The following is a 17,551-nucleotide window of genomic DNA, read 5'->3' as shown; positions in this document are numbered from 1 at the left end:
CCTTGAGAAACAATATTTTCTAGATACTTAGAACAGGTATAGTCTACACTGAATTACTTTATCATTTTGTGTGGGGGGCATGTTAGCCATTTCATCAGCACTGTACCAGATTAAAAGAAAATGACTACTATAGGAAAAACCATTATTTCTTAGTAGAAGAACAGCACCTCAGTATTTTATGTATCTACTCATCCCCTCCAATAAGCAATTTAAAACTGTTTCCATAAAGGACATGCCTACCAAGTAATCTGTTAGAGTTTGGAGATGCTTGAACACTTTCTTCCTTTAGGTTCTAAACAATTTGAAAACTAGACAACGGATGCAGACAGGGATTAACACAGAGCATCAGCTTTAATGCCCAAATGTCAAAGCTGCTGGTGGAGTTTGGGGTGGGGAGTGTTGAGGATAGGGCTTCGCTGGAGGCAAACATGCAGGGGTTTTTTAAATTCCTTTTCCCCAGAAATGCATTGGTTCACCCAGACGTTGGTAAAGAGAGCTCTGCCAGTCTCACTGGAGACTGTGTTAGCTTGAGTCCTTTAAGAATGACCCAGAGATGTTTATTGGGGAAAACACTTGTGAGGACAAATGGAATGGAGCTGCATGAGGCTGAGAGGGAGAGGAACAGAAGGTTGAGCAGAAGCATCTCAGACCTGAATACTGAACGAAGGCCAATTCTCCAGCTGAAGTCACCCCGCAAAGTCCCAAGTCTCCCAGGAAAGGAGTCTTAGAATTCATCTTGCACTCAGTCATTGGCTACGAGCAGCCATGGGAAGTGTGACCTCAGCGTGTTAATGGATGGATTTCAGGGCAAAGCAGCTGGAGCTGTCATTCAATTACCCTCCCTGCTGTAAACAGATCCAAGAGTTCTTGTGACTGCCATGGTGATCAAATGTTCCTCCAACACCTTTCTCCAGGGCTGCAGCAAATAGATGGAATGGGCTAACAAGCGATTTATTTTGTAGTAATAAGTTGAAGTTCTCGGAGCCACACAGAGTAACTAATCTCATTGTTTTATAGTTACCATTATATGTGTTTGGTGTGTGTACATTGAGGGATAGATTTGTCACTATGGACAACAGTTAACAAGTGTTTGTGTGCTCTTCTGTGCCAGGCAACAGAGGAACCACAAAAAATAGGATGTGGATTCTGCCCTAAAGCTGTGACAAAAACATGACAATCAGTGACAGGAAATTTAAAATACTTTCCAAAGCAGGAGGGGAGATCTGGGCCTCCTCTGTGGCTCTCTCCCATTCTGCCATTATTCAAAGAGGGTTTTCTTATGTCTGTTTCACTTTGTTTATGGTTCTGGAAGATGTAATTGGGACAAAGGCTGGCAGTTACTGCACCCCAAACTAAACTGAAAGTTCCTCGACTAAGTCATTGTTAGAACCAACCGTACTCTAACATTCTACAAATCTCGGCTGTCAGGAATACTATGATCATATGACACCACATCAAATTAAATCTTGTAAGATGCTTCTTGGAAACACAAATCTTTCTAACTAGTGGTTGTTTTTATTAGTTATCAGAGGTTGAACAGTGCTCCATTGTTTTCTAAGTCACGTGGAAGTTACTTATTTTCTTCTTCCAGCTTTATTCCACATTTTACTGTAAATTTTAGAAGATCTTATTGAAACTCTGATGCTCTCTTAACAACACAAGAGAAAGTTGTTCTGCTAGAATCACACTGACATTATTCTTGCTTTATTTATTTTCTGGTTCAGCCCCATGTCCCAGAAAGATCAAAATTATTTTCTTTTTGGTGAGTCGAATTTCTTCTCCTTTCTCTTCAGGGTGCTCCTCCCACTTCGGATGAGGAGAAGAAGCCAATTCCAGGAGCGAAGAAACTTCCAGGACCTGCGGTCAACCTATCGGAGATCCAGAATATTAAAAGTGAACTGAAATATGTCCCCAAAGCTGAACAGTAGCTGGAAGAAAAAAGGTGAACAAACTATTTTTTTTTGTCTTAAAAAGACCACTATGACATGGTTTAAGGAAGCCTTCCACAAAAGGGATCTGGAATTCTTGAAGCATTTATTGAGTACCAGGGTACTTCAATTTAGAACAGTATTTCTGGTACAGTTTTTCTGGTAAAGTCAAGCTTTTGGGTCTATCTTAATCCATAGCCAATCAGAGATCCTTTGAGGATGTTTGCCTGCCGTTCTCTTTCTGATCAACCTTCGTAGCTGAGGAAGGATGAAGTTGAGAGAGAAAAGATGCTTGGGAAAGGGTCTTGAGGAGATTTTGATCTTGGAGTCCAGGGAGCCCTCCCTCATTCCATGCCTCAGTTTCCCCACCCAGATGCCAAAAAAAGTGACAAGCTATTCCTGAGCTGGAGGATCAGAGGAACAAAGAGCTGAGCAGGCCTGTAAGTGTAAAAGGGCAGAGACTCAGGAGCTCAGGCCTTGAAACAAGTATCCCAGGTGTGTGTGAGGCAGACCAAAAGGACCCCCTAGTTAGTGACTCTGGGTGTGGATGGGGCAAGAATAGGCTCAAAACTGTACTTGCTGCCTGACAAGAAATTACAGCAGGGCTTGTGACCTTATTTTCATTTTAATTGCTTCCTTTTGATAATGATTCCCTGGTGAGGGCTCAGCCCACTCTCTATTGACAGACCTGGCTCCTGTGGACTGGCATGGAAATTCTGCCAGCAGGGTGAGTGTGGAATTGGCCCAAGTCATCATTCTTTCTCCTAGGAGACTCTGAGAGTAAATTAACCCTTTATCCAACATCACTAAAGCCTACAGTGCACAATCCATTCCATTTTTAAGCAGAAATTTAAGTCTAGAGGAGAGGAATCTATACTGGGAACATAAAACAGGTTTTTATCTGGTTAATTGTCCATTTGTTCATCTGTTTATTTGTTCATTCATCCATTTATTTGACCAATGATGTTTATTGAGTAGTCACTACATGCTGAACATTAGAAACATTTATTAATCACTTACCATGAAAAAGATACTTTGTGAAGAGCATTACATCCATTGTTTCTTTTGAGCCTCATGATACCTAATTATTGCTCTCATTCTTGAGATGAGTCTTAGGGAGACTGATTTTCCCCATCTATCATGCCTCCTAAAATAGGGGATCTGACTTCAAAGTTAGTGCTATTACCTGCTTGTTATATTGCTTTACCTCCTTCCTCCCACTGCACCTTACAGATGGATTGCACACTCCCTGTTGGTGTCTGGGTGAAATCTTCTGACGACATAGATAGCAGAGGCAAGCAGTGGGACAGATGGGGATCTACTGTGTCTTCTCCTGTAGACAGAATGAAGAACAAAATGTTCTGTGAGACAGTCCGATGCGTTGTGGCAATGTTATTTGTGTCACACTTACGTATACTGGCTTACTAGGATGTTTGCAAGTTAGTTCTGCTGAAAAGATTTCTTTATAGTCTAGAGAAAGAAATGAGCTGTTTTGAGTTAAAATAAAAGAACAGTATCTGGTGTTTTTAGCACAGTTACATAAAAGAACAAAGGAGTAAGAATAAAACACAGTAGATTCTGTGACCATAGAATGAATCCCAGGAACCTGGATGGGGACAAAGTAATGCAAGCAGGAACTGACGTGACATGTGGCTACACGCACTTGTTATTACTGACAGAATGAAACAGATTGGTGACTGTGTATCATACTCTGTCCTGCTAGTGTTGCCATGCTGAGATGAAATCTCCCAATATGTCAGAGATAAAGCTACAGAACTTCCTTGTGAAATAGCCTGGAGAAGGAAAATTGGCTTTTTGTAATATTTATTATCATCACCCAACCAAGGCTGTTCAGTTGGACAGATGAATTTTTAATGGAAACTTTAAAGGTTTTTGCTTGTATGAAATCCATGTTGACCTAAATTTAACCCCAGTTCCAGTTTCAGAATTATTTGGTTTTTAAGATTCAAAGGAATGCTGTTTAAAAATGTGCTCAGAGAGGATCTTGCAGTGTTACTTGCCAGTGGAGTTGATTAAATAGCCTTGGACGTGTGGTTACAGAGAACAGGAAACAATAGAAATTCAATAAAATATTGAAAAAGTACCAGAATACCCAGCACAAATTTTTGTTACTTTATTTTCTCAGAGAAAACTTTAATGATTCTTCTCTCCTGAACAAATTCTAATGTCAAATCACTCAGAAAGACCTATTTGTCCTTATTCTTACAGGAATGTGAAAATCTAAGTTGTCAGGGTAATTGATCTGAATTCCAAATGAGTACAGTAATTGTTTTAAGCTAAGGAATGATCTTTATTTCTTGTAGGAGAGGTAGTAAGCTAATTTGCTTTTGTCTCAACTGTTTTTCTCCTGCAAATATGTCTGAGATTTCTAGACTTCCATGGTCATGGTCTGTGCTCACAAAGGGAGAGCATTTCTTAACATTGATCAAATCAGTGGACTCATAAGTAATACATACCCTGGACCAGCCATCACTTAACCCTTTACTGGTTGGACTGATTTCCTTTGTCATCCGTCCTCAACTTGTATTGCCCAATTATTTGATCAAACAGATCATTGGTTTGAAGACTGAATAAGTCCATTATGCCCACAGTGTCATAGTGAAAACCATGAGACTCAAGGCTCAAAGTCTACATTATACTGTAACTATTACAGCTTTAGACTTATAAAGCTGAGTATCATCTCATTCCAGCGTAGATCAGTGCCACTTTTTAGGTGGGATTTCAGTTTTTTTCCATGTCCTATGTCATAGCTAGAATTGTTCACAGAAATCAATTAAAAACATTACAGAACAGGAACCAGAAAGGCCAATGACTAGCCTGTTAGAGATCAGAAATCATAACTTATGGAAAAGGATTTAGGGCTTAGACCCAGTCAGGAACCAGGCCAGGCAACTTAGAGACAGCACATATGACACCAAAATCAAAGACACAGGTGTGCTCTAAACAGGGCCCCAATTCAGGTTGGAGCTGGTATGGGGCAGGGAAGGTAGGATGTTCAGCCACATAACCCGTGGAATTCTCCTGGATGCAATTTAAGATGGCCAAATGGTGATTTAACAAAGTCCAAGAGCCAAATGAAGATGCAGGATTGGTGGCAAAGTTTGAAAATCAGGCATCTTCCAACATGCCCATGCCTGCCTATTTGCTGCATTATCAGGAATCTGGCAGACCCACTACCAGAAGCCCCCGTCAGGTTGTTTGTTTGTAGCTATAGTAGATGTCACCTCAGGCCTCATGGACAAAGATCTGGGGAATCTGGAGAACTGCTCAGGGCTGTTGTCCAAACAGACTCTGTTTCAATTTCCGCATCCTCCCAACCCTCAGATCAGCACACAGATGCTCAGCGAAGAACCCTTGTAACTAGCTTCTGTACCACAGTGCTTTCTTCTTTCTGTGCTAAAATGTGTAGATATAAAACTTCGTTTCCTCTCTCAAGATACTTATGTCCTGATGGAAAGATAAAATACTTCAAACGGTAGATAACAATTCAATAATTAGATGCTAGTTCAGTTATTGAAGCTTTTCCAAGGCTGATTCTGATCCACTAACAAGTAGGCACTAGAGATAATCAGTTTTATGACTTATGAGAGGGGAAGACACAATTATTTGGGGTCAGGGACAATTTCAAGGAGGCAGTGGAAAAGGAATGGTTTCAACCTCAGATATAGCCTCTGGGATATATAGAATGTCCAGGAGGGCATCATTAATAGACCAGCCTAGTGAGACCAAACTGCTTCTTAAACTTTTGAGCAGAGCAAGCTAAAACCCCACAACCCACCTACACCATTTCTTCTCTTTTTCCCATGGTAAAAGAACTCAGTGATATCAAAGAATTGGAGAGGAACAAAATAAGTATCAAAGTGGTAACAATGCAACAATTACAAGAAAAAGAAATGATTAACAAAGGTAAAATCTAAGAATAATCCTACAGTTATGCTAATGAGCACCAAGAGAATGACTGTTGTGAGCCTTGGGACTGATAAAGCTTAAAAAGAAATTATCATTCTTTTTTTTTAATCAATACTTTTTATTATGATTTTGTGGGGTACAGTTAAGGGTTAGGTGTACAATTACGTTTCATTCAGGCACCCTGAATGAGGTGTTTCCCCATCCCCAGACAGATATTTGCGACTGTTAATCCCATCCCCCCCCATAGTTTCCCAGTACCATCAGTCATTTTCTTATAGTGAAATTATCATTCTTAAGTTGCAGAAATTCCTTCTCTCTGTTGGACACTGCAGCATGGCCACGTGTTGTATGGCAGTCAGACTTCATGATTACATACTAAACTAGAGTCTCAGAAAAATGCAAAATTGTAGTGTTTCTTAGCAACTCACTTAGTAGCTTTTGGTCATATATAGAAGTAAGAAACATGTGGAATTAATTCCCATGTGCCATTAATAACTGAGGAAAGCACTTGCATTTTTGCATCAGAAAGTCTCTTGAGGTCAACCAGTGGGCCTTGGACCATACTTCGAGAAGCACTGGTGTAGGGCATTAAATGACAGTGAGCTGGAATGATCTGCAACTCCTTTGTCCTCTTTCACAGCCCTGTAATCTCAAATTAGTCTCTATCCCTCACATCATCAGCTAATCAGCATTGGATTTTCTGGATTTTGTAGATTTGAAAAGAATCATTATAATGCCCTGTTGGAGAAGGTGTACCCTGTCTTAGTCTGCTTGGACTGCTATAACAAAATACCACACACTGGGTGACTAAAACAACAGACATTTTTTTTCCTCACAGTTCTGGAGACTGAAAGTCTGATTATGTGGGTGCCAACATGGTCAGGTTCTGGTGAGCGCTCTCATTCTGGTTTGCAGATGGCTGTCTTCTAGCCATGTTCTCACATGATAGAGAGAGGAAGCTCTGATGTCTCTTCCTCTTCTCATAAGAGTACTAATTCCATTATAGGAACCTCACCTTCTTACCCTCATCCAAACCTAATTACCTTTCAAAGGCCCCACTTTCTAATACTGTCACATTGGAGGTTAGGGCTTCAACATATGAATTTGGAGGGGGGCACAAACATTCAGTCCCTAATAGCCTTCTTCCTCCGGCACTCTGCTCCACTTCTAACATCTTCTGTCTGTGCTATCACAATACTTACCACATTGTAATGTATTGGTTTCATTGTTTATACCTTCTTTGTAATGTCATCATTTAGTGTCTTAAAGGCGGCAATGCAGGATACATATTAGGCACACATCTTTATGATATTACTGGCACCTTGACCACAGCAAGTCTGGTGTACCCTAGAAATGTAGACATTCCAAGTTCTTGTATCCTTAGGGAGATTACTACTTAAAAGCAAGACTAAGACTAAAGGTAACATTGTTGACTATAATTCAATAATGGGTTCAGAAATTTGACTTTAATTCACTGATTATATTCCTGCGGGAAACTGAAGAATTAGGGAAAATGACAAGTGTAGCTCATATATTCCTCAAATGGGGAGAAAGACATGTAAAATCAAAAGAAAACTTAAATTTCAACATTTCTTTGGTTTTATTTTTCAAAAAAATATCTGAGTCTAGATAAGACATATTTACAAGCCAGTCATCCAGAGAGATGTCATTTCTGATAGAGGAGAACATAAGGTGCTCATTACTCTTAAATGTTAAGCATTATGCATCACCGTCATTCCTGCTGATTCAAAAACTAATATTGAGAGTGTTGGCAGGAGGGCAAATTAATGTACCCAAACATGATAAAAAGTACATTTAGCACCTAACAACAGACCCCCTAAATACACAAAACAAAAAGTGACAGAACTGAAGGGAGAAATAGATGATCTAACAATAATAATTACATACTTTAATACCCTGGCTTTCAATATTGACTAGAGCAACTAAACAGAAGATTGACAAGGAAGTAGAAGACTTGAATAACACTACAAATCAACTAGACCACAACAGACATATATAGAACACTTTACTCAACAACAACAGAGTACCCCTTCTTTTCAAGTATCATGAAATAGCATCCAGTACAGACCATATACTAGGCCATAAAGTAAGTCTCAAGTTTACAAAGGACTGAAATCATGCAAAGTATGTTCTATAGCCATAATGGAATGATCTTAGAAATCAATAAAAGAAGGAAGTTTAGGGAATTCACAACTTGTGGAACATAAATAACATACTCCTAAATGACCAGTGAGTCAAAGAAGAAATAGCAAGGTACATTCAAAAATACTTAGAAACAAAGGAAGACAAAATACAGCATACCAAAACTTGTAAGATGCAATGAAAACAGTGCTTAGAGAGAAGCCTGTAGTTATAAATGACTATATTAAAAAAGAAGAAAGATCTCAAATAAATAATCAGCCAATGAAAACAATGTTAGTAGATCTGTATTTGGAAAACATGCCCGTTATGAATTTAGAGTAAACTTATGATTAAATTGATGCATGAATGGAAATATTATCCCTTTCAAATGGTAAGGCATAATAAGTTTAATAAATCTATTTGTGCAGACACTATAACAATGTAACAGAAGCTGGGAAGTAAAAAAAAAATTCTTGGAAGATCACTATTTTAGCATAATACTGACATTTCCCCTTCCAGTCTTTCACACATGGGATGCCATACAACAAAGTTACAAACAATATGGTGATTTGGGGCCATGAAGACTTTGTCTCTAGTCCTTATACCTTTGCAACTTTGAGTTCGATGTCTATTTTCTTGTTTCATAAAAAGCAGAAAATGACACCTCTCTCATAGGGTAGTTGTGAAGGATTAGGGAGATTAATTTTAGAAAGTATCTCCAGGCACAGCACTTGGGAAGGGGTAATTACTCAGTAAATGGAACTGGTTGTCCTTATACTTTTTTCTTACATAGCATAATTCACAGCACTTGTATAGTTTTACATCTTGCTTTTTCCATTTTCCATTTTATCATAAGAATATTTTTCTTGTTGCTTTGCAGTCTTCAGAATTAAGATGATATATTTCTCATAGTCATGGGCTTATTCTGATTTCATAACCTTTTCCTTCTGCCAGAAGACAGAGAACTGATTGTTTTACATAGAACTTAAAACACAAACAAACAAACAAACAAAAAACTTCACCAAATGTCTTCTCTGTGGTTTGTGGAAATTTTTTGTCCTCAGTTTTGAAATGTTCCCTGCTTTGACCCAATTATAAAGCTCTATTCACTTTCTCTGAAGGAAATGATTTTATGCCGAAATTTTTTACTCTCTAGTGAAGCCACATATCTTTTGATTTGTGATGCTCTTTTTTTTTTCTTTCCTGCTCTTCACTTGGTTAGGATAAAGACAAGTTTCTGCAGTGGTTCTGAACTGCATCAAGGTTTTGTTCATTTGTTTTTCTGATGGGCAAAACTCTTGTTCTAGGCCCTGGTTATACCCTGTGTGGGTGTAGAGGACTCTTGAGAGTGAACACAAGAAGCCTTTGAGTTGATTGTAGCAGTTGCTTTAAGAGCCTCTCCACAGCAAACACACAGAAGCTACCTGGATGGTTTCTATTAAAACAGAGATCTGGAGGGTCTAGTGTGTGAAATCTCAGAAGGGAGTTGGAATTGGTGAGAGAACATTTAGGAGGAGACTTGAGACCAGAGAAACACATCTGCTTCAGCCAGCTTGGTGGATGGCAGAGTGTCTCAGGACCCATTTCTATAGATCCTGCTACACTGGCATATAAATCTCCATGGACCAAAGGACAATTACAGCTGGCACCTACCCTGCTCCCATTGTAATGGAACTCATTACTCTTATCTCAGTGGTTCTCCATGGAGGGATGGTGTGGATTTTGTCACCAAGGACATTTGGCAGTATTTGCAGATAGTATGGGTTTTCACAACTGGGGGAAGGGGGTGGGCTGCTACTGTCATCTAATGGGGAGAGACCAGGGATGCTGTTAAACATTCCACAATGCTTAGGACAGCACCTTACAACAAAGGATGGTGCAGCCCCAAATGTTAGTATTGCTGAGAGTAGAAAACCCTGATGTACCTGTTTGAAATCTTGATTTCAGGTCCAGCTTGATGCAAGCTTTCCTTTTCAAGCAATCAATGTATTGTATTTTACAGAAATTAAAACACTAATAAAAAAGAATATAGTAATTAGTTGCCCAATATTTATAACCACTTCATAGTAATTAGAGACTTAGGAATGAAACACTCTTAAATAGGATTATTTTGTCAACTGGCAAAGTAAACATACAAGTATTTGTGGTCTAGGTCTATGTGGGGTATTTCAGTTATGGTATTGGGCCTCAAACTTAACTATTTTTCACAGGTTATCTTTTCATCTCAAATGTATCAGAAAGCAGTAGGTTATATCAGCAGCTTACCAGGTCTTTTAAAATATTAATGTTCAGCATTAGTTGTTAGCACCAATGTCAGGATCATCATTTTTATTGTCATTAGCATTACCATCTATTCTATGCTTGTGCTATTCCTGGTACCAAGTCTTGCACTTCACACCATTATTTCATTTACTTCTTGTGCTGACTGGGTGGAGTATATACTATGATGCCCATTTTGTTTCTGGGGGAGTGAAGGCTAAGAGAGTTTATGTAACTCGACCAAGGTCACCCAACTTGAAAGTCACAGAGGTGAGATGCAAACCATCATCTGTCATGCTCCACAGCCAGTTCTCTGAATCACAATCACCCACTGCATTCTTTTAAAATGATCTTTTAGTTATAGTCTTTGCACTATTTCACTATGTTGGGTTAGCATAAAGCAAGCAAAGGCTACAGAGACTGCAGAAACTGTCACCTCCACAGAGAGGAACACTGAACCACAACTCTGACACGTTGGTTTATTTGTTCCTTTGTTTACTTGATCGTTTGTTCATTTACTCATTCATTCCTTCAGTCAGCCAGCCAGCCAGCCAGCCAGCCAGCCAGCCAGCATTTATTAAGCACAAAGGATGCACCAGGTGCTGAGTGTCTCAGACATTGAGGATTCAAATATGAGTCAGAGCCTCTACCCTGGTTCACAGTTATGGGCAAAACGTTGCATGGAAGCACGAATAGTTGGCTCTTTGTAAGAATCTTGAAAAAAAGGGAGGGTTAGTGCCCATAAATATCCGAGAAAGCATATCAGAGAGAGAGAAAGTAAGAAAGACTGAGAGACTGACTGACCGAGAGAGAGAGAGAGAGAGAGAGAGAGAGAGAGGCTGAGAGACTGAGAGACAGAGAGACAGAGAGAGGGAGACTGAGAGACAGACAGAGAGAGACTGAGGGAAAGGTAAAGAAAGAGAAGGAAAGGAAGGAAAAAAAGAAAAGGAGAGGAAGAAGGGAAAGAAGAAGAGAGGAGACAGAACAGCACTGATTATGGAGATGACATAGACCTTGCCCAAGTGTTGACAAAACTGCAGCAGAGGAATGCCAGACCTCTGCAGAGCTACCTTTGCTTCAGAGATGAGCAAGGGCTTGTCAGGTGTCCCTGTGTCACTCATGGTGCAGCTGTCGCCAGCCCATGAAGCCTTTTATCTCATTCCCCCCTCACACTGTGTGCAGCCTACGCAGAAACCTGGGGAAGTGAATTCCAGGCTGTCTAATCAGGCTGGGCTGCATCATGACAACGCTGCTCGTTTTAACTTTCTGCACATGCTGTGGCATTTGAAAAAAAGAAGGAATCATGAGGAGCAAATCAAGACTTGCAAATTTAACTTGTACTTCCTTGCCATTGCTCCCTGCCTGTGAACTGATCATTCCACGCCCTCTGGTTTAGGGCTTTATGCAGATGGCGAGGGGGTGGCTGGTTTAATCCTAGGCAGGGTCGGTCCGTTGGCTTCTCACTGAGGGAAATTTCTATTAAGTGGTCAACAGGTTTGGTCTCTTTCATTCAGGCAGGTGACACAAAGGCTGCTCAGAACAATTTATCTTGGCTTCCGGATCAACAGCAGAAAGCAAACATGTCCTGTTGTTGGAAAAGCCATTGGAAGCCTTCTGTAGGAAGGACAGTGGCACTCCAGAGGACTTGCCCTGACATGTAGCAGATGCAATCAAATCCTTAACAAGTGATATATTTTCCTGCCTACCTTTTGCCTGACCAATTTGGAGTACAAATAATAGGAACCATGACTGCCCTTTAGTTCCAGAGGCAAACATTAATTCTTGAAAACTTACCCAACAGGTTTATTAAATTCTGAGTGTTCAAACATCCATTAATTCAGATTCAATTTTCATTTCTTAATCATTTTGTACATGGGCTAGTTGGAATTTACCTTGGTCAAATTAACCTTTTTCTTCATAATGCAAATTAATAGCATAAACTGGATTTAAGTGAGAAGGATTAAAGTACTGCAATAAATGTGCTCATTTATTACGTGAACATCTGTGCACCTACTGGGCCAGGCACTACTACATTAGAAGTAGGTGACACCACACAGCATCCCTCAAGGGACTCACAGTCTAGTTGGATGAGAACGTGGGAGGGGATATTAGTACATATGGTTGCAGCAGGAATGAAGAAATGACAAGGAGCAGCCTTTGAATATAGGTGAGTAAATAACTGAATAAAGAAAGGGTCTAGACAGGATGTTAGAAAACATATTCCACTGGAAGAAAAGTTGAAGAGAGGTGATTCAGGCATAGGCTTGTGCCCTGGCTTTGCTATCCCTTTGGTCTGTGATTTTGCATAATTGCTCTGCCTCAGTTTCTTCATTTGACAAATGAGAAAAATAACTCATGGAGGTGGTTCTGATCCTCACCTGAGGGACATTTGGCAATGTGTGAAGATATTTTTGATTGTCACACCCTGGGGTGGGTACTCTTGGCATCTAGGGGCTCGAGTCCAGGTTTGGTGCCAAATATCCTACAATGCAAAGGTCACTCTCCACAACGAATGCCAAATAGTGCCAAGTTTGAGACGCATTGAATTGCATAGTGTGTATATCTAAAGTCCTCAGCACCATGGTAGCCATTACTATTATTAACTATAGAATATTATCATCAGAAGGAACTTAATTTAAGGTCCCACGTCTATTAGCAATAGAAACTGAGTCCAGGAGCAACTGGGTCAAGGTCTAAAATTCCAGTGTCCTATTTCCCAGTTTTGTGCTCCTACTTTCTGGGGGAGGCAGACAGTTTTCATTTTGAGTGTTGTCTCTGGTTCATTGGCACTGACCACTGAGGAGGGTTGGGAATTTGAGTTCTGCGAAAAGAGGTAGGGCAATCACAGGAGAATCAGCTTTGGCTTTGCGAAGTGGCATGGGTAGGCTTTCTGCAGCACATCTGCCCACCTTACAGCAGGCCCCAGGCATGCTGGAAAGACTGGGACACACCTGAGCTCCTCCTCTAGCTCTGTCACGTAGTAATTCTGTGACCTTGGGCAACTTCCTGACCACTCTGAGTCACATGTATAAATAGGAATAATAATGTAAATCTTGAGAGGGGGCCATAAAAACAGTGAGTTGACTCAGATAGGGCACCTGCTATAAATTAGCATCCAGAAAGTGTTCATTCCCTTTGTCCTCACAATCTGCCCAGGCCCCCTGCCCTCTGCCCTTTGCTTCCAAGACTAGGAGTTGGTTGGCTTTTAAATAAAATATCTAAACAATAGCTCTGTATATTTCCCCAGGGAATATGAAGAAAGCTCACTGAAAATTAAAATCCATTAATTATCTGTGACTAATATGAGCTCATTGAAGCGCTTGTGAACATCTGGGAGGATCTCTTTCTCAGGCATCACCTACCTGGAATCCTTCGAGCTTGAGCCAGTTCGTGAGATGATTTTTAACGTGCAAGTGTCCTCTTTCTCCTGGAGGAGGCATTGCAGTTCCAGTTTTCAAAAGCTGCCGTAGCTTCTGCTTCGAAGGTCTTTGTCTCGAGACAGCAAAATGACAAACATTGCACTCGAGCACTTTCATTTCGTTTTGGAGACTTCAAGGGATTTCCCTCCTCTCTCTAATTTTTCACTCTCCCCCTAATTTTTAACTAGCAAATGCATCTGCTTTGTAATTTCTGATTTGTTTCTGAGGAGAATAAGTTTAAGAAATGCTTGGAGAGTTAAGCTGTCATTCCCCTACTCTCAAGGAAAAGTCAAGCAATGAACTTTATACACCATTTTCTTGAGCACTTTGGAGGGGTTTTATGACCAGAAAGAGGCATCTCATCTTTTAAGGAATCTTTCGTACATAAGTGATGTACTATTGGAGTCTGGTCTACAAAATAAAATGAAAGCCTTGTCAGTTTCAACTCACAGAAATGCTCTGAATGTTTTCTCTATAACAACCTATCATGTCTTATGCCCCATTCACATTCTATTTCCAATTATTCTTTCCCTATAGAAGTGTCTTCTCCCTCTTTCTGAAGTTACTTAATTAGGTAATCAAGTGATGTCTAGTTTGCAATAAGGGTGAAATAGGAAGGCAGTCACTAATAAATCCAGGTGCCAAAGAACATGGCAGCCTGGATACTGTGAAATGACTGCTTAAGGGAGCATCAAGGGTCAGGCAATGAGGAAACAGAGGCTTATTTGGAGTTGTATGGCAAACACAACATTATGTCTTTTAACTAGGGGCTAATAGTAGCAATAATATTAACAAGCACTTCTGCTTGATTTTAAGAATTCCAAAGCACTTCCATGTTTATACTCTCCCTTTCAAACTCCCAAACAGTTCTGTGAGATAGGTTGGGCAGGAATTGAAGTTTATTCTTATGTGACTTCCAACTTCACACAGGAAGATTGTGGGATGTATTGTCTTCTTCCACTGGAGAAAGTTCATTTTTAAGACTAATGATTAATTAAGCCTGTTTAAGTCCATCTGTTGAAAATGAGTAAATCCCTTTTAATCAGAAAAGTAGGATCACCATGAGTCTACAACAGGTGCCAAGGAGGAGGATTAGTTAGAACCCAGTCCACCAGCCAGAAATTGAACAGATAATGGCTCTGTTTATACCTATAAAGACTTTTTCACTGACATAGGAAGATATACCAGGGTCAATCTACCTACCTCTATGTATACATAGATTTCAAAGGAAATGTGCTATCTCAATTTTTACCTCTATTTACTATTTTCTTGTTGCCTAATTAAAAAAAAATCATACTGTAGGCCAGGTATGATAGCTCATGCCTGTAATAGAAGCACATTGGAAGGCTGGGATGGGAGGATGACTTGAGGCCAGGAGTTCAAGTCCAACCTGGGCAACATAGCAAAACCTCCGTCTTTACCAAAAAAAAAAAAAAAAAAAAATAGCAGGGCATGGTAGTCCCAGCTACTTGGGAGGCTGAGACAGGAGGATCACTTGAGCCCAAAAGTTTGAGGTTGCTGTGGGCCAAGATCATGCCACTACACTCCAGTCTTCATGACAGAGTGAGACCCTGTCTCAAAACAAAAAATCATACCTTAATCCTAATACACATACAAACATACCACACATGTGTGTACATGTGTGCACAAACATATACACACAAGATAGATTTGATCCAGTGTTTGGAAAGCAGGTTGAAATGTTTTAACTTCAGAAAGATCAAGTGACAAACAAATGGCTCTGGGGAAAACTTCATTTCAAGATACCCCCAAACCATCACCCTCAAGTTCAGTTCTTCTGGAAAGCTCTCCATCATCACTGACAGATAAGAAATGGTGTTCCAGGCTCCCTGCAGAATCATATACAAAGTTTACTGCCTGTTATCTGTTAGGGGAGAGGGAGTCTGGGAGTCATTCTGAGCCAAATTCAATCCAATTTGGGCCAATTATAGACCTGCTTTCACTGCCAGGGGCAGGCCACCCCAGCAACCCAGCTGGTGTCAGAGTCCCTAGCTGGCAGGGACTTCCAGCACATAGGAAGAGGAACTCATGACCTAGATAAGACAAAACAGCTGATAATGCTCTAGACCAGCACAGATGGCAAATGCAAATGCATTAGAATGATTCCTGATCCTCCTTACCACACCCACTGCCATCCCTTCATAACTGAATCCAGATTCGGTTTTCTTCTGGTGGCACCCTTTCCTACAAGGTGATCAAATTCTGAACTACCAAGAGGTGGTAGGCTGGGCTTTGCTCTTGTATTCATGGTCAACCTTCCATTACCACTGCAATCCAGCAGCCTGTGCCACAGTGCTGACTAGGTTCATGGTGCCTGGATGCTCACAGCACCACTGACAGCCTCACTAAACGTGTAGAAGTTCAAATGCCAAGAAACTTGGGTTAGAAAGTTAAGTAAAAATGAAGTTATCTCTATTAAAAATCAAAACAACCCTGAATTTTGGCTGGCACTTTGAACCCACAGAGATCATTTCAGCTCAATATTCTAACATCAAATAGGTTGTTATTCCTACAGGCTGGCTTTGCATGACTGACCTGCCAATCTGGGAAGCAAGCTTTCCCCATCTTTAACTGAGACCTTGAGGAGAGTGGGGACAGTGCAGCACCAAGGACAGCATCCTGTGGGCAGCTGCAAAGAAAACTCTTCTTAGATTGGTCCAGGGGTTCCTAAATTTTGCATGTATCAGAATCTACTGGAGGGCTTGCTGAAACTTAGATTGCTGGGCCCGGGCTCTGGGGTTTTGGATTCAGTAGGTCTGGGGTCCCTGAGTTTGCATTTATGATAAGTTTCCAGGGAATGCTGCTGCTGCTGCTGGTTTAGGGATCATACTTTGAGGACCACTGACCTAGAGCCAGTCGTGAATCAGATTGTTTAGGTCCAGACATTAAAAAATCCCCTCTCTCGTCATCTGCTCCCTAGGTTTATAGCTACCATCCGAAGGTAAAGTGAGAAGCTTGGCCAGATTTCTTTGTTGAAATTCGGGTATACTAAGCACCCATGAAGCAATAATCACAAATGCTTATAATAGTGCTTCCAGAGGTCAGACACTGTTGCAAGCGCTTTACCTTGTGAGTCTTAAATGGGTTAATACACCTAAGATCTCCATTTTTCAGGTGAGAAAACTAAGGTACAGCAAAGTTTCATGACTCCCTGAGGTCACGCAACCAGACAGTGGGGCAGCCGGGAGTCAAATCCAGGCTGTCTGACTCTTAGTCATTACCCCAGGCCAACTGTCCCTGTGGCAGATAGGATTGATTCGCGAGGGTGAAATGTTTTGGGTAAATTATGAGGGTCAATCCTAATGTAAAGGATGAGGAATTCTGTCAGTGGCATCAACTTACCTACCAGTCACTTACCCTCACTGATACAACTTTAATTTCTATAGCTGCTTATTAAGACCTGACACTGTTACGGTCCAAGGGTTAGCAAACTAAGGCCCACAAGCCAAATCCAGTTCACCACCTGGTTTTCTTTTTCAACTTTTTATTGGGAAATCGTTCTAGGCTGGGTCCAGCAGCTCTCATCTGTAATCCCAGAACTTTGGGAGGCTGAGAGCAGAGGGTTGCTTGAGACCAGAAATTTGAGCCTGGGCAATATAGTGAAACCTCTTCTCTACAAACAAATATCTGGGCATGGTGGTGCATGCCTGTAGTCCCAGTTACCCAGGAGGCTGAGGTAAAAGGATCACCTGAGTTCAGGATGTCAAGGCTGTGGTGAAACTATGATCATGCCACTGCACTGCAGCTTGGGTAAAAGAGTGAGCTCCCAACTCAAAATAAATAAATAAACAAACAAATAAATAAATAAATAAAAGAAAAAGAAATTATTCTAGAGTCACATGCAATTGTAAG

General features: G+C 40.6%; 1 protein-coding gene across 2 annotated transcripts in view; it reads left to right on the top strand.

The window, feature by feature from the left end:
• Positions 1-17,551, top strand: part of SMPX (small muscle protein, X-linked) — a 51,240-nt gene that overhangs the window by 19,481 nt on the left and 14,208 nt on the right. Inside the window, exons 4-5 of one of the 2 annotated variants that reach the window (XM_021708802.1) lie at positions 1,794-1,942; positions 11,774-11,890. In XM_021708802.1, the coding sequence (XP_021564477.1) occupies positions 1,794-1,928 (135 nt within the window). In that variant the 3' untranslated portion in view covers positions 1,929-1,942; positions 11,774-11,890. Of the gene's footprint in view, positions 1-1,793; positions 1,943-11,773; positions 11,891-17,551 lie in introns of those variants that run through there. The other variant, XM_008050515.2, reaches the window with a different exon arrangement.

This window comes from Carlito syrichta, unplaced genomic scaffold (genome assembly GCF_000164805.1).
Source record: "Carlito syrichta isolate Samal-C Ts95f unplaced genomic scaffold, Tarsius_syrichta-2.0.1 Scaffold148222, whole genome shotgun sequence".
NCBI lineage: Eukaryota > Metazoa > Chordata > Mammalia > Primates > Tarsiidae > Carlito > Carlito syrichta.
This window is presented reverse-complemented; position numbering and strand designations above follow the sequence as displayed.